This window comes from Aulonocara sp. 'chitande type north' Nkhata Bay, linkage group LG16 (genome assembly GCF_057382095.1).
Source record: "Aulonocara sp. 'chitande type north' Nkhata Bay isolate Kocher_YH1m ecotype deep benthic linkage group LG16, A_spYH_male_GT1.1, whole genome shotgun sequence".
In the NCBI taxonomy this organism is placed as follows: Eukaryota; Metazoa; Chordata; class Actinopteri; order Cichliformes; family Cichlidae; genus Aulonocara; species Aulonocara sp. 'chitande type north' Nkhata Bay.
The window spans coordinates 3,036,992-3,062,550 of record NC_141359.1 but is presented as its reverse complement, the minus strand read 5'-3'; the positions used below and the strand labels follow the sequence as shown (position 1 = coordinate 3,062,550).

At 48.3% G+C, this 25,559-nt stretch overlaps 1 protein-coding gene across 1 annotated transcript; it reads right to left on the bottom strand.

The window, feature by feature from the left end:
- Positions 1 to 5,745: 5,745 nt before the first annotated feature.
- LOC147310809 (trace amine-associated receptor 13c-like) lies at positions 5,746 to 16,728 on the bottom strand. The gene is made up of 4 exons (XM_086266403.1): positions 16,143 to 16,728; positions 7,342 to 7,872; positions 6,936 to 7,202; positions 5,746 to 6,770 (listed from the first exon to the last, which is right to left on the bottom strand). Exons 3-4 carry the CDS (start codon positions 7,097 to 7,099, stop codon positions 5,957 to 5,959), a joined length of 978 nt encoding a protein of 325 aa, XP_086122529.1. The 5' UTR covers positions 7,100 to 7,202; positions 7,342 to 7,872; positions 16,143 to 16,728; the 3' UTR covers positions 5,746 to 5,956.
- Positions 16,729 to 25,559: the final 8,831 nt, after the last annotated feature.

The window sequence follows — 25,559 nt, the reverse complement described above, 5'->3', positions numbered from 1 at the left end:
GTCAAGTGTGAAAGAAAAGGACTGCCGTCGTGTATGTGGAGAGCTGGAGAGCAAGCGATTCTCCCCCTTGGATTTCCCTGGAACCTGTCCCTCCCATTTCTGTATATAGCATTCACTCACGCGCGTGTTTTTATTGTGGGTCAACGGAGCATTTAATCGCAGCATGTCCTAAGAGAGTAAAAGGGTCAGCCCGCCAGTAAATTCGGGGATACGGGTGGGCGGTTCTCATAGTGATGATAAACCCTGTTTGCTTCTCACAGTCATTTTAGTTATCAACCGTGCCACGCACTCCCTTCAGGCCCTGGTTGACTCCGGTTCAGAGCAAAACGTCATCAGTTTTGACCACGCTACACAGTTAGGATTGCACCTTGTGCCTTTAGACCCACCTATTTCAGCAAGAGCACTGAATAACCAGGTTTTTGCACAAATACCTCACCACACAGAGCCAGTGACTGTAATCACTTCAGGAAATCATAGGGCGGACCTCACTTTCTTCGCCCTCTCGTCGCCTGACAATCCCCTCACATTTGGCTACTCTTGGTTAAAGCTACACAATCCACACTTTGATTGGTCTGGACAAAAGATAATCAGCTGGAGTGTATTCTGCCATTCTAACTGTTTGATGTCGGCATGTCCCCCGGTCCCTGAGGAGCCCTCATAGTCACCCATTCATAGTCTGGACAGACCATAAAAACTTAACATACCTACGGAATGCAAAGAGACTAAATGCACGCCAAGCCCGTTGGTCACTGTTTTTTGCCCGTTTCAACTTTTCTATCTCATATCGTCCAGGTACCCGGAATATTAAGCCAGATGCTCTCCCCCACCAGTTCGAAGCTGCCTCGGAGCAGTCAGAAGTACCTTCCATACTCCCTGCCAGCTGTCGTATAGGGGCTGTCACATGGGAGATAGACTGTCTGAGCTCTGCCGGGCTCCACCTTCAGGCAGAGACTCCACACGTTAAATAACTTATAAGTAGGAGAGAGGAAGGATTTTTATACTTTCATACACATAATTTTTTTGGCTGTAGCTCAGGTGGCAGCCACTAACCAGAAGGTCGGTGGTTCGATCCTAGGCTGCTCCAGTCTGCATGCCAAATATCCTTGGGCAAGATACTAACCCCATGTTGCTCTCCGATGCATCCATCGGAGTGTGAATGTGTATGAATGGTAGACTACGTAGCACTTACGTCAGAAAAAAGTGCTTGTGTGAATGGGTGTGATTGGGTGAATGAATTAGTTGTATAAAGCGCTTTGAGTGCTCAGACCGAGTAGAAAAGCGCTATATAAGAACAAGTCCATTTACCATTTACCATTTACTAGCAGAACCTGATCCAGGCACCGGTCCAGCTAACAAGCGCTATGTACCCACAGCAGCCCACTCCAAGGTTTTGGAATGGGTTCACATGGCCAAGTTCACAGGTCACCCAGGCCGAGGTAGGACAGCTATGCTACTTAAGAGCAGTGTTGGTCAAGTTACTTGAAAAAAGTAATCAGTAACTAATTACTGATTACTTCCCCAAAAAAGTAATCCCGTTACTTTACTGATTACTTATTTTCAAAAGTAATTAATTACTTAGTTACTTAGTTACTTTTTAAAAACACAATTTACAACCTGAATAGGTGATAAAGCGATAGATCTTTCAGCCCAATTCTACTTTTTCTACATAATCCATCATACAAAATGTAATCAAATGGAAAAGTCTCTTTTTTTAACTTGTTTTATCAGTTTTAATCTTTTAACTTTATGCATCAAGATGCATAAAAATTTAATTATATGCAACATTCTCTGACTTGAATGAATTAGTTTAACCTTTAAACCTATTTTCTGCACATTCCAGCACATATAATAAAATATTTTTTGTGTTTACACTCACTCTTTCAAATAGATGCAAGTAAAACACAGCAGAAAATAAATAAAGTCAAAGACTCAGCGGTCCTGTTGCTCTATTTTCACCTGTAAAGCAGGAGTGGGGTAGGCGGAGGTTTACCCTGGTGCAGGTGTGCCGCGGTCAGTTGAAGAATCCGCGAGTTTCTCTGTGAATTTCCCATTACGTCGTTGCGCACTCGGTGCTTGCTTGGAAGTTTAGGGGTTTTTTCGCTGTAAAAAGAAGTTTTCTTCCCACGCACGATGGATGCTAATGTTTTTGTCACTTTTATGGAATCAAACTCAAAGTAAGGTCAGTACTTCCACGCTTTAAACGTTGCACGCTCATACTCTCTCCCACAATCGATATGTGATCCATTGTTGATCTGCACACAGCTGTTGTCACCAACGGCGCACTCGCTTACGTCACTGTCGTGAGACATTCTCGCAAAAAAATCACGGTTTTAGTAATGCAGTAAGGCAGCGTTCCTACGGGAAAGTAACGGTAATCTAATTACTGTTTTTGCAATAGTAATCCCTTACTTTACTCGTTACTTGAAAAAAGTAATCAGATTATTGCCCATCTCTGCTTAAGAGACACTTTTGGTGGGAGACGTTGGACAAAGATGTATGGGAATACGTAGCTGCATGCACAGTTTGTGCTCGTAATAAGTCCAAAAATCAGTGCCCTACAGGACTGCTTCAACCGCTATCCACCCCACACCGGCCATGGTCACATATTGCATTAGATTTTGTTACAGGACTCCCAGACTTGGCAGGAAAGACTACCATACTTACCATAGTTCACAGATTTTCCAAGGCAGCACATTTCATAGCTCTAGATAAACTGCCCACTGCTTCAGAAACAGCTAAACTGTTGGTTGAACATGTTTTCAGACCCATTGGGATACCAATGGAAATAGTGTCTGACAGGGGTCCCCAGTTTGCTTCTCAGGCCTGGAGAGCCTTTTGTACGGCCCTGGGGGCCAAGCCCTGTTTGAGCTCAGAGACCACTCTTCGCTGCGTTACTGCTCATAATCCAGCCTCTTGGTCCACATTCTTACCGTGGGTTGAATATGCCCATACCACATTCACCACCTCAGCCACAGGTCTTTCACCTTTTGAAGCATCCTTAGGTTACCAGCCACCACGCTGTGAGGAACCTTGGAGTCATTTTTGACCAGGACATGTCCTTCAATGCACATATTAAACAAATATGTAAGACTGCTTTCTTCCATTTGTGCAACATCTCTAAAGTTAGAAATATCCTGTCTCAGAGTGACGCTGAAAAACTAGTTCATGCATTTATTACTTCCAGGCTGGACTACTGTAATTCATTATTATCAGGATGTCCTAAAAACTCCCTGAAAAGCCTTCAGTTAATCCAAAATGCTGCAGCAAGAGTCCTGACAGGGACTAGAAAGAGAGAGCAGATTTCTCCTGTTTTGGCTTCCCTTCATTGGCTTCCTGTTGAATCCAGAATTCAAAATCCTGCTCCTCACATACAAGGTCTTAAATAATCAGGCCCAATCTTATCTTAAGGACCTCGTAGTACCATATCACCCTATTAGAGCACTTCGCTCTCGCTCTGCAGGCCTACTTGTTGTTCCTAGAGTATTTAAAAGTAGAATGGGAGGCAGAGCCTTCAGTTTTCAGGCCCCTCTTCTGTGGAACCAGCTTCCAGTTTGGATTCGGGAGACAGACACTATCTCTACTTTCAAGACTAGGCTTCAAACTTTCCTTTTTGCTAAAGCATATAGTTAGGGCTGGACCAGGTGACCCTGAATCCTCCCTTAGTTATGCTGCAATAGACGTAGGCTGCCAGGGGATTCCCATGATGCATTGAGTTTTTCCTTTCCAGTCACCTTTCTCACTCACTATGTATTAATAGACATCTCTGCACTGAATCATATCTGTTATTAACCTCTGTCTCTCTTCCACAGCATGTCTTTATCCTGTCTTCCTTCTCTCACCCCAACCGGTCGCAGCAGATGGCCGCCCCTCCCTGAGCCTGGTTCTGCCGGAGGTTTCTTCCTGTTAAAAGGGAGTTTTTCCTTCCCACTGTCGCCAAAGTGCTTGCTCATAGGGGGTCATATGATTGTTGGGTTTTTCACAATGTTTTATTGTGAAGGTCCTTGTCTTATGTCAGTGTATTCAGTTTTACTTCCCCTGGGTCTCGTCATGTCTGATTTCTCCCAGCTGTGCTCCCCTTTTGTGTCTTACATCGCTGGCCTCATACATGCCACTTTGATCTTAAGTGGGCCAGACAAGTTCCTGGTTTCTGTCAGTGAAAAGTAGTTTACCTGCACATTTACCTCTGAAATGTCTCAATATAAGAAAAAGAAGTGCGATTTCAGCACTACATCTCAGTTTCAACTGTCCTGTAATCATAAAGCAGTAATGCTTTTATCATTCACAGAAATGATGATGATGATTTATATATTCATTTTAATGTTGACAAAGTTTTAAATTTCTACTTTATCAAATCCCACTGAGCACTCCTTCCCTTTAAATCTAACCTCTCTTCTTTCTCTCCTGTTCACTCTGGACAGCAGGCTGCCGGCAGAGCTCGCGGGCATGCCACTGCAGCTCCCTCTGGCTTCTACTCCGTGGGACCCCTCATCTGGTGCTCTCCTCAGCTCCAGGAGGGTGGCACGGTAGCCCCTCCGATGGTCCACCCTTGGGCTCTCATACTCTGAATGTCTGTGGCCTGGATCTCCTCCATGCCACATGCTTCATGCCCTGGGGGACTGGGCTATAGCTCTCTCTCCCCCAACTCTATCAGATCATTATATGGAGAAGCCTTTTGAATACAAGCACGCCCATCCACACAGGTGTGCGCACACAGGTGTATACACAGGTCTTCACACAGGTGTTCACACGGGTGCTTAGTGACACAAACTATGTCTTTCTTGGTTGCTACTTCAAAGCACATTGTGAGCTGTTGGTCTCGTGTGGTGCACAAAAACATTCAATATTTAGTATTTACTGTTGCTTACACTTATCTACATTATTGCTGTGATCTCCATATTGTGTTTCTCTCTTTGAGCTTGTTTCTTTTTTTTCTCTTTCAACAGGTGATCCAGCTGAATTATTTAGTGTCTTCTCTCCCTGTTCCTCTTCCCCTGTTTTTCTTTCCCTCCCTTTCTTTCTCTCTCCATTTCCTAACCTCAAGTCATGTCTGTCTTATCTGTAATAACTTAAAATCAAATCAAATAACTAAATGCATTAAAATAAGAAAAGTCAATCAAATGGACCAATACACCAAAGCCATAATGATCCACTTGGCCTTCAGACAATAATTCTGATGGCTAAAGAACCAAATGGGACAGGCAGCAAAAAAAGAGAAACTGAACCTATCTCTATGCATTCTTACCTCATTCTTAAGCTATAAGCTTTAGCTCGCATATAAAACTGCATGTAGTGCATATAGTTTATCCTAAGGTATATGCATATAGCTTATATAGCTTATCCTAAGCTATATGCACTACACTTTTCACTTCACACACGTTTTCATTGGTTATTTAATAATTTTTCAACAGAAAAACAGTTGTAAAGTTTTAGTTTTCAATCAATATTAAATGGCTTCAAAGCAAGGTTGTGTGCCTCACTAGTGTGGCCTTCAAGCATTTTATGTGGTAACTAGGTACACCAAGGGAAAAATATCCGTCTCCATAATTCAAGTCATGTTGTGATACATCTGGGCAAAGTGAGAAATTGTACTGTTCTAACAAAGAGAAGTTTTCCTAATACACGTAAATTCAAATAAATTTGTCATAAAGCAAATGGTAAATGGACTGGTTTTAATATAGCGCTTTTCTACTCTATCTGAGCACTCAAAGCACTTTATACAACTTGTTCATTCAGAGACAGAGAGAGAGAGAGAGTGCAGTATCTGAAGAGTAACAATGACTTTTATGGATTTTCTGAACCAGGGGTAGAAAAAGACATATATAATGGGGTTCAGACATGAGTTAAAGTAGACCAAACATAGAACAAATGTCAGTGATGAAGCACTATCTGAACTTTCAAGTCTTCATTGTGACTAAGTACATTGTCCTGTTTATGGTTACGGTTTTAAAAAGTGTTCTTAATGCATGTTAGTCTCACGGGAGTCAGGCTGCAGTATTTGAAGAGTAGCAATAAGTTTGATTGACTTTCTGAACCAGGGATAAAAAAAGACATAAATGATAGGGTTTAGGCAAGAGTTAAAGTACAACAAACAAATTACAAAGGCAGCAGATGAAGCATTTAGGAAGTTATCTTGGCCTGTGAGAGCCACACAGTAATATGGACACATACATATAAGAAACACAACAACAACAATACCAAGAGTCCAGGCTGCTTTCAGCTCCGATTTCTTTGCAGTTACTGTTACTGATCGCTGGTGAGTGACTGCAAGCTGAGACCTCATGGCACGAGCCTGAGACACAGCCACCACAAACACTCTCAGATACAAAACTACAATCACAGTAAAGGGAACAATAAAGGAAAAAGTAACATCAACAAGTCCTGCGATGTAATTAATGACAAAGACACACTCTCCAATGCAAGAGTTATACCTGCCTGGTTGCTCCAGGTTATCCATCAGAATCAGACTTTGAAAGATGACAGAACAGATCCAACACAAACAGACAACAATTTTAACTCTTTGTTGTGTGATCTTGGTGGAGTAATGCAGAGGGTAACAAATAGCCAAATATCGATCAACAGATATGATCACCATGGTTCCTATGGAGGCCGAGGTGATGACATATGCTAGGTATTGATACAGAGTGCACATGATGTCACCGAGGAACCAGCAGCCATCTATCAGCACAATTTGGAAGAACAAGAGGAGGCCTACACAGAAATCAGCGACAGCCAGAGAAAGGAGCAGGAGGTTGGTGGGGCTGTGGAGCTGCCTGAATAGGGAGAGAAAACACAATATTTTATATTTAGTTTTCTCTATCAAGTGTTATTCAAATTGAAGTATATAGTGCAGAGGCTTAAAAAGAAAAGAAATACTATCTGTGAAAAGAAATGTCTTTCTTACTGCTTGAGATCAATTCAGTTTGATATCTTTCTACCTGAAATGTGAGACGGAGATGATGACCAACAGGTTAAGAATCACAGTAAGCAGAGAAATGAAGGACAGCAAAATATAAGTCAGCATGATCTCAAAGTGTGGACGCCTGGGCCTCATGCAGGAGGTGTTAAAGAGTTGTTGAAAGCAGAGTTCAGTTTCCTCCATCACTGCTGGAAGAACGGCAAACTGAACTAAAATGTGTCTGTCGTCTTTATATTCATCCTCCCCTCCTTCTTCCACACCTCTGTTGTTGTTGCTGGCATTGCACCTATGGAACAGGAAATATCAGTACCAGTCAATCAGTCATTTTTTCATCAAGTAATTAGTCAATGTACAATTTCTGGTTCAACAGAAAACATTAGGTTCGCCTCTTCAGCTCAGTGGTACAGCATAATGTACCACTTTACCCTCAACGTCGCAAAGACAAGGGAGTTGATCGTGGACTTCCGGAGGTGCAGAGAAGTACACACCCCCATCACCATCAACGGCGCTGCTGTGGAGAGAGTGAGCAGCTTCCGGTTCCTTGGTGTACATCTGGCTGAGGATCTTACGTAGTCAGGACACATAAACAGTGAAGAAGGTGCAGCAGCACCTCTTCTTTCTCAGGAGACTGAAAATATTCGGCATGAGCCCCGCATCCTCAGGACCTTCTACCATTGAGACCATCCTCACTGGATGCATCACCACCGGGTATGGCAACAGCACCGCTTACAACCGCAAATTGGAGGTGAGCTTCCCTCCCTCCAGGACATCTACAGGAAGCGGTGCCTGAGGAAAGCCGGGAGGATCATCAAGGACTCCAGTCACCCCAGCCATGAACTGTTCAGACTACTTCCATCAGGAAGGATGTTCTGCAGTATCCGGTCCCGTACCAGCAGACTGAGAGACAGCTTCTTCCATCAGGCCATCAGACTGCTGAACATTTCATGTGTGACGTGCTGTGGAAATACAGGGAGTGCAGAATTATTAGGCAAGTTGTATTTTTGAGGAATAATTTTATTATTGAACAACAACCATGTTCTCAATGAACCCAAAAAAATCATTAATATCAAAGCTGAATGTTTTTGGAAGTAGTTTTTAGTTTGTTTTTAGTTTTAGCTATTTTAGGGGGATATCTGTGTGTGCAGGTGACTATTACTGTGCAGAATTATTAGGCAAGTTGTATTTTTGAGGAATAATGTTATTATTGAACAACAACCATGTTCTCAATGAACCCAAAAAACTCATTAATATCAAAGCTGAATGTTTTTGGAAGTAGTTTTTAGTTTGTTTTTAGTTTTAGCTATTTTAGGGGGATATCTGTGTGTGCAGGTGACTATTACTGTGCAGAATTATTAGGCAACTTAACAAAAAACAAATATATACCCATTTCAATGATTTATTTTTACCAGTGAAACCAATATAACATCTCCACATTCACAAATATACATTTCTGACATTCAAAAACAAAACAAAAACAAATCAGCGACCAATATAGCCACCTTTCTTTGCAAGGACACTCAAAAGCCTGCCATCCATGGATTCTGTCAGTGTTTTGATCTGTTCACCATCAACATTGCGTGCAGCAGCAACCACAGCCTCCCAGACACTGTTCAGAGAGGTGTACTGTTTTCCCTCCTTGTAAATCTCACATTTGATGATGGACCACAGGTTCTCAATGGGGTTCAGATCAGGTGAACAAGGTGGCCATGTCATTAGTTTTTCTTCTTTTATAGCCTTTCTTGCCAGCCACGCTGTGGAGTACTTGGACACGTGTGACGGAGCATTGTCATGCATGAAAATCATGTTTTTCTTGAAGGATGCAGACTTCTTCCTGTACCACTGCTTGAAGAAGGTGTCTTCCAGAAACTGGCAGTAGGACTGGGAGTTGAGCTTGACTCCATCCTCAACCCGAAAAGGCCCCACAAGCTCATCTTTGATGATACCAGCCCAAACCAGTACTCCACCTCCACCTTGCTGGCGTCTGAGTCGGACTGGAGCTCTCTGGCCTTTACCAATCCAGCCACGGGCCCATCCATCTGGCCCATCAAGACTCACTCTCATTTCATCAGTCCATAAAACCTTAGAAAAACCAGTCTTGAGATATTTCTTGGCCCAGTCTTGACGTTTCAGCTTGTGTGTCTTGTTCAGTGGTGGTGGTCTTTCAGCCTTTCTTACCTTGGCCATGTCTCTGAGTATTGCACACCTTGTGCTTTTGGGCACTCCAGTGATGTTGCAGCTCTGAAATATGGCCAAACTGGTGGCAAGTGGCATCTTGGCAGCTGCACGCTTGACTTTTCTCAGTTCATGGGCAGTTATTTTGCACCTTGGTTTTTCCACACGCTTCTTGCGACCCTGTTGACTATTTTGAATGAAACGCTTGATTGTTTGATGATCACGCTTCAGAAGCTTTGCAATTTTGAGACTGCTGCATCCCTCTGCAAGATATCTCACTATTTTTTACTTTTCTGAGCCTGTCAAGTCCTTCTTTTGACCCATTTTGCCAAAGGAAAGGACGTTGCCTAATAATTATGCACACCTGATATAGGGTGTTGATGTCATTAGACCACATTCCTTCTCATTACAGAGATGCACATCACCTAATATGCTTAATTGGTAGTAGGCTTTAGAGCCTATACAGCTTGGAGTAAGACAACATGCATGAAGAGGATGATGTGGACAAAATACTCATTTGCCTAATAATTCTGCACTCCCTGTATATATATAACCATGTTGGCTGCTGCTGCTTTCAGACCTGAGCTTGTTTCTTTGTGTGTTCAGGTCTCCTTTTCTGGGAATGTAAAATAAAGATCATTTTTGAGCTTTGACCACCCTGGGTCCAGTCTTTCTTTGCCACCAAAAAAATTCAAAGAACGAAATTTAATAATAATAATAATAAATATACACACACACACACACACACACACACACACACACACACACACACACACACACACCTAGATATACACAATCAGTAATGCGCATACACTCTTATATTGTACATATACACTCAACAAAAATATAATTGCAACACCTTTGTTACTGCTCCCATTCCCCATGGGATGTCAGATCAGCATCCTGATGTGGCACACCTGTGAGGTGGGATGGATTATCTCAATATAGCAGATGTGCCCACTACCACACATTTGGACTGATTTGTGACCACTGTTTGGGAAGGATGGTTATATTGTGTATCTGGAATGAATTTTAGGTCTCTACGTCCATCCCATGGGGAATGGGAGCAGTAACAAAGGTGTTGCGTTTATATTTTTGTTGAGTGTATTTATTCATATAACTCTCAGATTTACCAATTCTGTTACGGTTTGGAGGAGGACTCAAGCGCAGGACTCCGGTTCTGATGCTCACAAGAAGGGTTTATTTACAATTCACCAGGTGTTTATACAAGAATGTGTGGGGGGAGAAGGGGTCTCCAGGGAAGTCCAGGGGAAAACACGCGTTCTTCAGATTATCCACTCACACGATCACAGGCTCACACTCCGACACAAGGGAATCACACGGGGGAAAATCCAGGAAGCTCTGTAGACAGGGAGACAGGGTTAAGTACGACGCACAAAGAAAAACACTCTTAACTAAACTTGCAGTAGCTTGACTTCACTAACGCGTGGTAGACAACGATCCAGCGACGAACAGCAGTCACCTCCTGGCTTAAATGCTGCTCCCCTTAATGAGACCCAGGTGTCTCATCTCCCGAGGGCGTGGGCCGAGGGCGTGAACCCACAGTGAGTTCCGCCCCGGCGAGAGAGAAGATGAAGAGAGAGAGAGAAACAGAGAGAGTGCTGATCAGCGTGCAGCTGATCCGCCTGGCCGTGACAGTATCCCCCCCCCTCCCCCGACGGGAGCCTCCCGGCGACCCCCAGGCTTGTCAGGGTGAGCCGCATGGAACGCCCGCACCATACCCCATCCACGAGATACTGCAGATCGCGCCCCCGGCGCCGGACATCCATGATTCTCGAAACGGTGAAAGCCGGGTGGCCATCAATGACCCGGGCAGGTGGAGGGGGTCTGGAAGGAGGGCACAGAGGACTAGAGAGGCACGGCTTCACTTGCGACACGTGAAAGGTGTTATGGATTTTCATGTCCCAGGGCAGTTTAAGAGGGACAGAGACAGGGTTAATCACAGAGTCAACTTCAAAGGGACCAATGAAAGTGGGAGACAGTTTCTTGGATTCAGACCTGAGTGGGACTAATCTGGTAGACAGCCAAACCTTTTGTCCAGGTGTGTAGGTGGGAGCAGGGGTCCGGTGGCGATCCGCCAGGCGCTTATTGCGTTCCACTGTGCGGAGAAGGGAGGCCTGAGTCGCTCTCCAGGCGCGCCGACACCTCCGAAGATGCTGTTGGACAGAGGGAACAAAGTGCTCACCTTCGACGGCTGGGAAGAGTGGCGGTTGATAGCCCAAGGACGCCTCGAAAGGAGAGACACCGGTGGCAGAGGAGGTAAGGCTGTTATGAGCATACTCAATCCACGACAGTTGCTCGCTCCAGGTTGACTGGTTGGTCGATACCAGGCACCGGAGAGCCGCTTCGAGCTCCTGGTTGGCACGCTCCGTTTGGCCATTGGTCTGTGGGTGGAAACCAGAGGAAAGACTGACCTTAGCTTCGAGGGCACTGCAGAACTCCTTCCAGACACGTGACGTGAGCTGCGGTCCTCTGTCTGACACAATGTCCGTGGGGATTCCATGGAGGCGAAAAACGTGATTAGTTAGTAGCCGGGCGGTCTCTAGAGCAGTGGGGAGCTTAGGGAGGGCGACAAAATGAGCAGCTTTGGAGAAACGGTCCACAATGGTAAGAATGACAGAGTTACCTGACAAGACGGGCAGACCAGTGATGAAGTCAACAGCGATGTGCGACCAAGGGCGACTCGGAGTCAGCAGAGGTTGGAGGAGGCCAGAGAGTGGTTGATGGACGCTCTTGTTTTGAGCGCAGGTCGAGCATGCGGAAATATACTCGCGGACGTCTTTGGCAAGGGAAGGCCACCAGGCGAAACGTTGGAGGAAGCTAATAGTGCGGTGGTCCCCCGGGTGGCAGGTGAATCTGGCAGTATGAGCCCAATGTAACACTCGTGACCTTACTGAGGAGGGGACGAAGAGCAACCCTGGAGGTCCCGTTCCGGGGTCTGGTTCTGTCTGCTGAGCCTCTCGAATAGCCGACTCGATCTCCCAGGTCAGGGCCCCGATTACACAGGTGGGCGGTAGAATGGGAGAGTCGGTAGAATGGGAGAGTTGCGTCTTCGGAGGCGGCGAATTGGCGTGAGAGGGCGTCTGGCTTGACATTAAGGGAACCGGGTCTGTAAGTGGTCGTGAACTGGAATCTAGTAAAAAACAGGGCCCACCTGGCTTGCCTGGCGTTGAGGCGTTTTGCCGATCGAATGTACTCCAGGTTCTTGTGATCGGTCCAGACCACAAATGGCTGGGCAGCGCCCTCTAGCCAATGGCGCCACTCCTCTAGGGCTAGCTTGATGGCTAGTAGCTCTCAATCTCCCACATCATAGTTGCTCTCTGCAGAGGTGAGACGGCGTGAAAAGTAGGCACAGGGATGCAGCTTACCTCCTTGCTGCTGGGAAAGCACCGCCCCCACTCCAGCGTCCGAGGCGTCCACCTCCACAATGAACTGCAGATTGAGATCGGGTTGGACGAGAATGGGCGCCGAGGCAAAGCGGTCCTTCAGATGGGCAAATGCTCGTTGAGCCAGCTCATCCCAGCAGAAGGGAACTTTGGGAGAAGTAAGACGGGTCAGAGGCAGGGCAAGTTTACTGTAGTCGCGAACAAAGCGACGATAAAAGTTTGCGAACCCCAGAAAGCTTTGAAGCTGTCTACGGTTGGAAGGGGTCGGTCAGTCAACAACGGCTTGAACTTTGGCGGGATCAGTCTTGAGGTTACCCCGATCGATGACGTGGCCCAGGAAGGAAACAGTTGAGACATGAAACTCACACTTCTCCCCTTTAACAAAGAGACGATTTTCGAGGAGACGCTGAAGGACTTGCCTGACATGGCGTTGGTGGTCGGCGACGGAGCGGGAGAAGATGAGGATGTCATCCAAGTAGACGAAAACGAAATGGTCGATGAAATCTCGGAGCACGTCGTTCACGAGAGCCTGAAACACAGCTGGAGCATTGGTGAGATCGAAAGGCATTACAAGATATTCGAAATGGCCCAGGTGAGTATTGAAAGCCGTCTTCCACTCGTCTCCCTCCCTAATCCTCACCAGATGGTAGGCGTTGCGCAGGTCAAACTTTGTGAAGATGGTGGCACCCTGGAGAAGCTCGAACGCGGAACTCAGCAGAGGGAGGGGATACTTGTTTTTAACTGTGATGGCGTTGAGGCCGCGATAGTCAATACAGGGCCGTAAACTCTTATCTTTTTTGGTGACAAAAAAGAAACCAGCGGCAACAGGTGAGTACGAGGGGCGAATGAGACCAGCGGCAAGTGACTCATTGATGTATTTTTCCATGCTTTCCCACTCCGGTCGAGACAGGCTATACAACCTACTGGTCAGGAGCGGCGCGCCTGGGAGGAGGTCAATCCCACAATCATATGGCCGGTGAGGGGGAAGGGAGCGTGCCTTATCTTTACAAAACACTTGCGCCCGGTCGTGATAAACAGATGGTATGGAGGACAGATCAGGCGGTTCTGAAATAGTTTTATTGGGTGGTAGGCTCATGGCAGGGGTGGCGGCTTTTAGACAGGACATGTGACACTCCTCCCCCCACCCCGAAATACTTTCTTTCCTCCAATCAATCACAGGGTTATGTTGACATAGCCAGGGATAGCCCAACACTAGTGGTGTGAGTGGGGCTTTAAAGACGTACAACTGCATGGTTTCAACATGATTGCCAGAAATAGTCAGGGAAATCGGTTCTGTGATATGAATAATGTCTGGAAGACGCTGGCCACTAAAGGCTGTGACTTTGAGTGAATGAGACAGAGGCTCCGTGCTAAAACCTAATTTGAGCGCCAGCCAGGCATCAATAAAATTCTGTTCTGCCCTGGAATCGATCAGAGCGTCGAGAGAATGAGTCTTGAGACGAACCGTTAGCTTAGCTGCAATCATGAGACGAGGAGGAGACTGAGAACAGGTGACCTCGCCCACCCGTACACTCCTCACTACTGGCGGGTGCTGTCTTTTGGCCGCGCCTGGCAATCCATGGCAATATGGCCCTTGCGGCCACAATAAAAGCACTCACCGGCTCTCAAGCGACGATACCGCTCCTCGGGAGACAGTCTGGAGCGGCCCAGTTGCATGGGCTGTTCACTTTACTCCATGCTGTCTGATGAGTGACTGCCGCTAGGCGCGCCTCCACCTGACGTCTCCATGCGCCCCGGGGGCCTCTGGGAAATGTAGTTTCCGGTTCCCCGCCGCACCCGTAGGTGCTCATCCATCTTCACACATAGTGTAATCACATCAGACAGGGTCTTAGGAACATCTCTCATCATCAGTTCTCTCTTTAACTCATCACAAATATTATTCAAGAGAGTACTTATCAATGCCGACTGCCCCCAGCCAGTTTCTTCAGCCAAGGTCCAGAATTCGACCGAAAAATCCGCCATACTCCGCCTCCCCTGCTTCAAATTTAACAGTCTGTGGGCGGCCGCCTCCGCTTCGGTGCCTCTTTCAAAAACACTTTTAACAGGTTGGGTATCAGACACCACCTCTCTGGGGGACATCTCAGGCCCTCCAAGGTTTGGAGGCCTATCTCCCCCCCACCACCACTTCCCCTGCCAGTGGCGGACTCCATCAGACATCGGTGCGTTGGTGGTTCTTGGTGTCTGGGGATGAGCGTCCAGGTACACACCGGCTCACTCCTTGGCGGCCGCTTATCGGGGCCTGGAGCCTGGGGCTCGCTCGGGCCACTTCGGAGGTGGGGTGCCCCCGACCTCTCGGCCTGGGGCTCGGTCACTCAGGCACAGCTGGCTGCCGGCGGAGCTCACGGGCGCGTCACTGCAACCCCCTCTGGCTTCTGCTCCATGGCTGCTGGGTGAGCCCTCATCTGGGACTCTCCTCAGCTCTTTCTGGGACAGTGGCGCGGCTGCCCCTCTGTTGGTCTTCCTTGGTCTCTTGTGTTCTGGGGGCCTCTGGATGTCTGGAGTTTTGATCTCCTCCATACCTGCTTCATGCCCTGGAGGACGGGGCTGTGGCCCCCCACACCCTCTAGCAGATCATTACATGAAGGAACCTTTTAAAAACAAGCGCGTCCATGCTCACAGGTGTACACACGGGTGATCACACCCACAAACTACACAATAATGTGCTGCACAATAATGTTTAATATTTAGTATTTACTGTCATATTCCCATATATCATTGTGATGTTGTTTATTATATTACTCTTGTTCTCTTCTGCTTGTTTTCCTTTTTCTTTCTCAACAGGTGATCCAGGTGATCGATATATGCATTTTTTTTCTGCCCATTCTGTTGGTTTTTGTTTTTTGCCCTTCTCCCCCGTCCCTCTTCTCAGCTGTTTCTCTTTCCCTCTTTCTTTCTCCCCTTCTTTCCCCCAGTCAAGTCTGTCCCGTATTCAGCAAGTGAAAATAAAATAAACAATAAAAGGTGAATCAAATGGACCATTACGGCAAGGCTGGGATGGTCAATTTGGTAAAGTAAATCCGTTGGGCATCTTTCTTTGCCTTTAGACAACAATTCTGATGGCAAAAGAGCCAAACGGGACAGGCAAAAAAAATAAAAAAAAATAAAAAAATAAAGTAATATCACGTTTTGTTGCATTTATGCAATTATTGAAGTAAAAAAAGAGCTTGCTCTTTAAAAAAATACATTGTTATTATACCAGCAAAACAGAACCTGAAGTAGAGGAAGTAAATATGTGTTGGTATGTCTATGCTTATGTTAAAAGCTAAAGAGATACTTTCAGTCCTACCTGTATTTTTGCAAATGAATCATAATAAATAAAATATGTAGCACCCTAGGTACATACAGGTATAGGTTACACGTTTTTACAACTAGACAATTTAAGGAATAATTTTCAGCAGCAATAAAAAAAAAAGAAGAAAAAAAAACACTTTTAAATTTGGTGAGGAAGTCTTCGTAAGACATGTCAGGGGCTGTTCTTAAAACGGCTTGCACCCAGTTTAATGCCTGCCCACGTAACAGTTGAACCATAAAGGCGATTTTGGCCCTATCTGTCTCATACGTTCTTCGTAACTGATGGAATTGTAGTGTGATCTGAGTCAAAAATCCACCACATTTATCGAACTCACCCGAGAAACGCTCCGGCGCTGGTAACGATCGCTCCGGAGGTTCAGTGGAAGCCGGCGTGGGGGAAACAGGTGGAGCGGCTGCAGATGGATTCGGGGCCGATAGCTGAGGAGAAACAGACGAAGGGGGTGAGGGTGGGCTTACCGACGGTAGATGTTGAGCGAGGGCTTGAGTGAGTGCAGCCAGTTGTTGATTTATGTGCCGAAGCATGTGTTCGTGGCGTTCCAGAATTGCCTCCGGGGTGAGGACGGGTTGCTGGGTGGGATTTGAGTCCGCTGAGTCCATGATGGCTGGATCGTTATTGTTACGGTTTGGAGGAGGACTCAAGCGCAGGACTCCGGTTCTGATGCTCACAAGAAGGGTTTATTTACAATTCACCAGGTGTTTATACAAGAATGTGCGGGGGGTGCTATATACAGCTGAGTGGGGGGAGAAGGGGTCTCCAGGGAAGTCCAGGGGAAAACACGCGTTCTTCAGATTATCCACTCACACGATCACAGGCTCACACTCCGACACTGCCACACGGGTAAGCCAGCAGTCACCTCTTGGCTTAAATGCTGCTCCCCTTAATGAGACCCAGGTGTCTCATATCCCGAGGGCGTGGGCCGAGGGCGTGAACCCACAGTGAGTTCCGCCCCGGCGAGAGAGAAGATGAAGAGAGAGAGAGAAACAGAGAGAGTGCTGATCAGCGTGCAGCTGATCCGCCTGGCAGTGACACATTCTTATATTTTGCTTGTTCTTATGTTATTGCATTTTTACACACCTCTGTTGCTCGCACACAAGAATTTCACTTGCATATACTGTACCAGTGTACCTGCACATGTGATGTGACAGTAAAAGTGATTTGATTTGATTTGATAATGCCACAATGATAACAATCTCAAAAGAAATATGTCTATTTACCATCTGCTTTGTTTTTCTTTCACTTGATAATGTGACCCTGAGTTGCTTTTAGTTGTTCACAACCCACAGAGAGCAATGCATTTTGGTGGCTGTAACTCAGGTGGCAGAGTAGGTGATCTACTATACCGATCAGGTCTGTCAATCAATCTCTGACTTGTTCCCAGAGTATCCTTGTGCGAGACACTGAACCCTGCGTTGCCCTTGATGCATCCGTTGGAGTGCAAGTGTTGCCATTGGTCAAAAATAATGTGTATATTGGAGATTATGTATCGGAATTTCAGGAGCAGGACCACGCCTCCAAACACGTTCCTTCTGGCTGTCATCTATATAGGTTCCCCTAGTTCTGCAAGTTGATCATTCTCGTTTATGTGTGTGGTGGCAGATTTCTTTTCTCATGTATTAATCACATATTCAATTATATCACATTAGTTATAGTAATATCACTTTCTCACTTTACCATAGTAAGAGCACTCCTGCCACTACTTTACATGCATGTGGAAAGTTAACACAGTGAGGCAGTTATAATGGGAGACATTAAACAGATAGTGAGGCTCCTTCTGTGGTCAGAGGGCCCGGTGGCGCCAGTGTCCGGCAGCCTCGCCTCTGTCAGTGCGCCCCAGGGTGGCTGTGGTTACAATGTAGCTTGCCACCACCAGTGTGCGAATGTGTGTGTGAATGGGTGGATGACTGGATATGTAAAAGCGCTTTGGGGTCCTTAGGGACTAGTAAAGCGCTATATAAATACAGGCCATTTACCATTTACCTTCTGCTTATCAGGGATGTAAATCCTTAGGTGAAGGCTAAGCAGAAAACAAGGTCATAATTCTCTCTATGCGGGAGGAGGTATAGCCCCCTGTGAGAGGGGGCCTTCATGAAAGAGTTTGAGGAATGTTCTTTGTATTAAGCCACAATTCAGAGACGATCCTGGGGTTTCACTGGGAGCTCTCTCCACATTGCAATACGTTTATTAAACCCACTTCAAATCAAGCTCACTGGGTGTGTTGTTAAAATTTCCATAACACGTGGAAACAGGGTCCATTCTTGGCGGATACCTTTAAACACAGCTTTCTCACAGGAGTAACATAATTTTACTCACCCTTCCATTTGCTACAATCATCCTCTCGTCCGTCAGCACATCAAATGAACAACTACTCAAGCGCTGCGTCCATCGCTTTTCCTCCGGTAATTCAAGAAACACACCAAATGCCACAGCGGCGCTTTACAGAGACTGACTGCTGACGACCCTCTAGCAGTTTTCTCGCCACCCGACATGTGGTCTGCAACATTGATCCATCCAGTCGTCTTATCTCCGCTAAATTCAGCTATGAAGTAACTCCGGTTGCCCGCCACTTCAGCGAAAACTGCCCACCAGCCGAACTCACAGCTCCTTTCATGTCACTTTGAAAATAGCGACGTGAAAGGCCCACAGGCTTGGCGAGTTAGCCGGAAAGTCGACGGACGTCAGCGCCAGAAGCCACGCCGTTCCCACACTTCCAAGCAAATAGCAGCTCCAACAGCAAAAGCTACTGTGTACTTCATAGCTCCACCCACCTGCCGGCGCCAGGTAGCAGGGACAAGCTCAGCTTTGTGCTCCTTCCTCCTAACACCATTTAATGCAAGCTGGAAATCTGTCACTAATTCCATGCTCAACTGTTTCTCCATCGCCCTGATGTTTTCTATCCCTCCTTCCACTAAATGCTCAAGCAAGTCAGAACTGGGATGCCTGGTTCTTCCCTATCCACCATTTGCAAACGCAGTAGCAAGTTTACTTCCACCGAACTCCCAGCTTCTCAGCGAAGACGCAAAAAACAAAAAAAAGGCACTGAGTGGCCAGTTCTATAGTTGCCAGGTTCCCAACCTCTTCCCTCCTTCGCAAATTCTGCTGTTAACCCCAGCACCGAGTTGCCAGGTCTCCAGCCTCTCATCCTTCCTCTGCTAAACTCTGCAGCAAGCTTCGGCACAGAGTTGACATGTTTCCAGCCACTCATCCTTCCTTCGCAAAATTCTACAGCAAACCTTGGCACTGGGTTGCCAGGTTCCTTTATCCCTCATTCACAAAAGCAACAGCGAGCTTTTTTGCCATCGGGTTGCCAGTTCCCAGCATAGACAAAATAAATTAATTAATTAATTTAATTTAATGGCACCGGGTTGCCAGGTTTTCCTTCATCCCCCATTTGCAATGCAGCATCTAGCTTCCCTATGTCACGGCTGCCGAGGCGAGCCGTGTGGTGTAGAAGGGAGAAAGGACCCAAAACGCAGGCAGTAGATGATAACGCTAGTGATGTTTTATTTACACAGTGGTGAGATGGCAAAACAGGCAAAGAGGGAAGACAAAACTAAAGACCTAAACTGGGAAAGCTAAATGACAAACCTGAGAGGGTACCAGAATGGGGGAGAGGCAGAGAGACACGGACAAGGGACAGGATACCGTAGAACACAGACGAACTGGCAACAGGCAGGAGAACACACAGGGCTTAAATACACATAGCAGCAATCAAGGGATGAGCAACAGGAGGGAAACACACCTGGGGGAAATCAAAGCTGACGGGACAGGGAAAACGTAAACTGAACACACCGAGTCTGAAAACAGAAACAGTGGAGAACAGGAAGCAGATCAAACACTGTTCAGGAGGCCGACCGGGAGGATGGCAACACAGGAGTCCATAACAGTTCCTCTCCGGAGGCCGACCACGCAGAAGGCAGTGGCGGCGACAGAGTAGATCCAGAGGCCGGCCACGCGGAAGGCAGTGGCGGCGACAGAGCAGATCTGGATGCCGACCACACGGAAGGCAGTGGCGGCAACAGAGCAGGTCCGGGGACTGACCGTGTGAACGGCAACGGCGGCGTACAGGAGGTTGTCCACAGTGGCGACGACGCCCAACAAGCGCCCTGGCGGATGACCGACAATGGTGAGGCGGCAGTTGGGGACCTGAAGGCGGCGTGACCAGGCGAGGCGGAGGCTGGATCAGACGAGGCTGCAGGTGAAGCGGATGATGAGAATGCTGCAGGCGAAGCGGATGGTGAGTTGCCTCGTTCTTCTTTATCCCTCATTCGCATACTCAGCGAGCTTTCTAATATAGAGTTGCCAGTTTCTCTGCATTTATCAAAGCAAAAACAGCAGTGAATCCTTCTACCACTGGAACGCCACCTCCTCCGCATCTAGCCCTCATATGCTATGCAGCAGCTGTTCCTTTCAGCACCAAAACGCCAGGTTCTCGGTCTCTATTCCTTATTTGCAAAGGCAGAAAACGTTCTTTGCACCGAGATGCCAGGTTCCATTTGTCATATGCTGTGGGAGTGTCTGGTTGGGTGTGGTCCAGGTTCCTGTTGTCCGTCCCCTGGGGTGGAGTTGGCCAGCTCATCACCTGCTTCCAATTTCCGGGGCTCCATCTAGTGGGTTTTTAAGCCAGCACTGCCTGCTACTCCTCGCCAGTTCGTCCTGCTACCACCCGTGGTAAACTTGGCCTCCTCTGTGCTCAGACTCTGTGTGCCTGGATCGTGGGTTAATGTGTCCTCCGTCTCCTGTATTCTCCAGATTCATCACCCGTCGTACACACCAGCAGTGCTGGTTCTGTTTCCGTCCCGTTCTCCCGTCTGCCCAGAACCCGAGGACCACACACTCATCTTCTCCTCAGCCTGCCCTCCAGCCCGTACTTCAACCTCCCTGGACACCTTGGAACCTGGACCAGCCTCCCCACACTCTCAACCATCCCTGGAACGCTCCCACAGCAACCCCTTCCCCGCCTAATAGCCGGTGTTTTCAAGTAAGCCCAAGACTCTCCACTAGTACCACTCACCTCTGCCCTTTAATTGTTTCCCATTCAGTAAAACCCTTCTCCTGTGTTTGCAGAAGTTCCCGCCCGTGTTCTCCCTGTGTTCTACGTCCGTTTCTCCGCCCTCGGGCCTCCCTCAGTTCCTGCGAATGATTTCTGTTAGACCCAGTCTTGTTTAAGTTCCTTTTCCTTTCAATAAATTGTACATAGTTCGAGCAATTGAGTCTGCTCTTGAGTCCACTGCATCCTTGTTTGTGACAGAACAAACTGGCCAATAATGGACTCAGCGGACCCAATTCGCGCTGCCATAAATAAACAGGGTTAGGACGGCTTGAACAGACATTGACATCCCTAATGGACCAGTGTAACGCTATTAGTGAAAAGCAGGAGGAGTTACTCACCAGGTTTTCAGAAATCAGGGAGCCAAATCCGCCCGTTTTACCCAGTCAGCTGGGACCGTCGCCTGCACCAACCGTTGCGCACCCCGCGATAGAATCGGCTTATCGGGGCATTTCCTCGTCTCCACAGGAGCCTTTCCACGGAGAGTTGGGGCAGTGTGGGGGTTTCCTTTTTCAGTGGTCGTTGTTCATCAATCGCACGCCACACGCTTTCACAAATGATGCTGCCAAGATTTCCCATTTTGTAGGGTTGCTTAGGGGTAAGGCGCTCGCGTGGGCTGAGGCGTTTCTGTCTTCTCACCCGATTGCCTCATGCTCCTATGAGGAATTTCTCAAGGAATTCAAGGTTACATTTGCTCACCCGATTTCTGAGGGTACTGCAGCTAAGAGGCTGTTGGGACTCCGTCAGGGAAAACACAGCGTTGCGGAATATTCGATCGAGTTCCGCACCGCTGCTGTAGAAGCGGGTTGGCCAGACGCCACGCTGCGGGGTATTTTCCTAGCGTCCCTTACCGAACAGATGAAAGATCAGCTAGCTGTACACGACGAGCCGGCCACGTTCGAAGCGCTCGCCTCTTTCGCTCTCAGGATTGATAATCGACTGAGGGAAAGAGACGCTGAGAGGCGTTCAAATCCCTCTCCGTCTCTGTTTTGGCCTGCGACCGCTTCCGCGTTACCCCCGCCACTTCTGGTAACAACATCCGCCCGTCCCCGCTCTCCTTCCCCAGAGCCTATGCAAATTGGCCGCTCTCGGCTCACTCCTGAGGAGCGGGAACGGCGTTTCCGAGCCGGAGAGTGCTTCTACTGCGGAGGAAGCGGCCATCGCCTCGCTGACTGCCCAGTCCGGCCAAAAGGCGTGGCCCGCCGGTAAGTCCGGGGTTACGGGTGGGCAGTGTTTTCAAAGGAGATAAACCCCGTTTTTTGCTGTCAGTTTCTTTAATAACTGGTACTAAGGCTCATTCTTTTCACACTCTCGTTGACTCTGGGTCAGAGCAAAATTTAATAGACACTGCGGTTGCTAAATCTTTGAACTTGCCCCTCACTCAGCTCGAGCCTCCGATCCCAGCCTCTGCTTTAAATAATGAGGTATTCGCTATGATCACTCACCAGACCGCGCCTGTCAAATTAGTCAAGTCAGGCAATCATCAGGAAAATATAACACTCTTTACCACTTCTTCCCTTGACGCGCCAGTAATCCTTGGTTTTCCGTGGTCGCAGAAGCACAATCCACACATTGACTGGACAGGGAAAAGAGTAGCAAGTTGGAGTCTGTTTTGTCTCGCCAACTGCCTTAAATCAGCCTTGCCCTCGGAGGCTTCTGTTTCTCCTCCATCGGTTGTTTCCCCCCCTGACCTTACCGCTGTCCCTCCTGAATATCATGATCTACAAGAGGTGTTTAGTAAAGACAGAGCTCAGTCGCTGCCCTCTCATCGACCTTATGATTGCGCCATTGATCTCCTTCCTGGTGCTCCTATGCCCTCCAGCCACCTTTATAACCTGTCCCGTCCCGAGAGGGGGTCTATGGAGAAGTACATCCAGGACTCGTTAGCAGCCGGTCTCATTCGTCCTTCCTCCTCGCCAGTGGCCGCCGGTTTCTTTTTTGTTTCTAAGAAGGATAAGTCGCTCCGGCCGTGCATCGATTACAGAGGACTTAATGCGATCACGATTAAGAACAAGTACCCCCTGCCTTTGATCAATTCAGCTTTCGAACCCCTCCACGGTGCTACTATCTTCTCCAAGCTGGACTTGAGAAATGCATACCACCTCGTCCGCATAAGGGAGGGCGACGAATGGAAGACTGCTTTCAACACTCCTCTGGGGCATTTTGAATACCTGGTGATGCCATTTGGCCTCACCAATGCCCCTGCAGTCTTCCAAGCGCTTGTGAATGACGTGCTCAGGGATTTCCTGAATGTTTTCCTGTTTGTTTACCTGGATGACATTTTGATTTTTTCACGATCTCTCGAAGAACATCAGGTGCATGTCCAGAGCGTGCTGCAGTGACTATTGGAGAACCGTCTCTATGTAAAGGCCGAGAAGTGTGACTTCCACGCTTCGTCTGTCTCATTTCTGGGCTACCTACTGGAGGGAGGGCAGGTGAAGATGGACCCTGTAAAGATCAAGGCAGTGGTGGAGTGGCCCGTCCCTGATTCACGCAGACAGCTACAACAGTTCCTTGGTTTCGCAAATTTTTACAGGCGCTTTGTCAGGAACTACAGCCGGGTGGCTGCACCCCTCTCTCGCCTCACTTCCTCAAAGGTCCCCTTCGTTTGGTCCCCCGAGGCTCACTCAGCCTTCACCACGCTCAAACAGCTCTTTACATCAGCTCCCATTCTGATCCATCGTGACACGAGTAAGCAGTTCGTAGTGGAGGTTGACGCTTCAAGTGTGGGGGTGGGGGCTGTGCTGTCACAACGGTCTGGTCCACATGGCAAGCTCCAACCCTGCGCCTATTTTTCTCGACGCCTTTCTCCTGCCGAACAAAATTATGACGTAGGGGATAGGGAGCTCCTAGCCATTAAATTAGCTTTGGAGGAGTGGCGCCACTGGCTGGAGGGAACGGAACACCCGTTTATTATTTGGACAGATCACAAGAATCTAACTTATCTCAAATCAGCAAAAAGACTGAACTCCCGCCAGGCTCCGTGGTCTCGCTTCTTTACCCAATTTAACTTTGACATTTCCTATCGCCCAGGTTCCAGGAATCTCAAACCTGATGCTCTGTCCCGCCAGTACTCCTCGGACTCAGAGCCCAGGGCCCTGAGCTCATTCTCCCTTCCACCTGCAGAATTGGCTCCCTCACCTGGGATGTGGAGGAGGCCATACGCCAGGGTCTACGAGGTGAAACCGATCCGGGAACTGGCCCACCCGGTCGGCGTTTCGTGCCCTCTGCCGCCCGGTCGGCTGTGATCCACTGGATCCACACAGCAAGGTTTACTTGCCACCCAGGAGTGAGTAGAACCACAGCGCTATTGAAGAGGTATTTCTGGTGGCATTCCATGGACAAGGATGTAAAGGCTTATGTGGCAGCCTGTTCCATTTGTGCCCGTAATAAGACCTCCAATCGGCACCCGTCTGGCTTACTCCAACCACTGAGTACCCCACATAGGCCTTGGTCTCATATTGCATTGGATTTTGTTACCAGCCTCCCAGCTTCCTCAGGGAAGACGGTGATCCTGTCCATAGTCGACCGGTTCTCCAAAGCGGCCCATTTCATAGCCCTAGAAAAGCTACCAACGGCTACCGAGACCACCCAAATCCTTACAGACCATGTGTTCCGACTTCATGGCATACCCTTAGAAATTGTTTCCGACAGGGGGCCCCAGTTTGTCTCCCAAGTGTGGAGAGCCTTTTGTTCGGCCCTGGGTGCCAAGGCTAACTTGAGTTCCAGTTTTCATCCACAATCCAATGGTCAGACTGAACGTCTGAACCAGGAATTGGAATCCGCTCTTCGCTGTGTAACGTCACAGAACCCGGCTACCTGGTCATCTCAGTTGCCTTGGGTGGAATACGCCCATAATTCTCTCACGTCCTCGGCGACAGGCTTGTCACCCTTTGAAGCCTCACTAGGTTATCAGCCACCGTTGTTCCCGGAGAATGAGACGGAACTGGCCGTTCCTTCTGTCCAGCACCACCTTCGACGCTGCCGGCGGGTGTGGCAGAGGGTTCGACGGGACTATGCGGATTGCCGCCGCTCTGTTGCCCCAACTTATCACCCTGGACAACGGGTTTGGCTCTGTGCTAAGGACATTCCCTTACGGTCGCTTTCTCGGAAGTTGGCTCCCCGTTACATTGGCCCCTACGAAATTGCTGCTGTCGTCAGTCCCTCGGCAGTCCGACTCAGGCTCCTGGCTTCCTGGCGCGTCCACCCTTACGTTTCACGTCTCTCGGGTCAAGCCGGTCCGTACCAGTCCTCTGTGCCCGCCGTCCGTTCCCCCACCCCCCGCCCGGCTCGTGGACGGTCACCCAGCCTATTCGGTCCGGCGGATCGTTGACGTGCGCCGCCGCAGTCGTGGTGCCCAGTACCTGGTGGACTGGGAGGGTTATGGCCCCGAGGAGCGTTCTTGGGTTCCCCGGTCGCTCATCCTGGACCCGTCCCTGATCTCTGACTTTCGCTCCTCCCTTCGCAGGGCCCAGTCCGGGCGGTCGCCGGGAGGCGACCCTTGAGGTGGGGGTGCTGTCATATGCTGTGGGAGTGTCTGGTCCAGGTTCCTGTTGTCCGTCCCCTGGGGTGGAGTTGGCCAGCTCATCACCTGCTTCCAATTTCCAGGGCTCCATCTAGAGGGTTTTTAAGCCAGCACTGCCTGCTACTCCTCGCCAGTTCGTCCTGCTACCACCCGTGGTA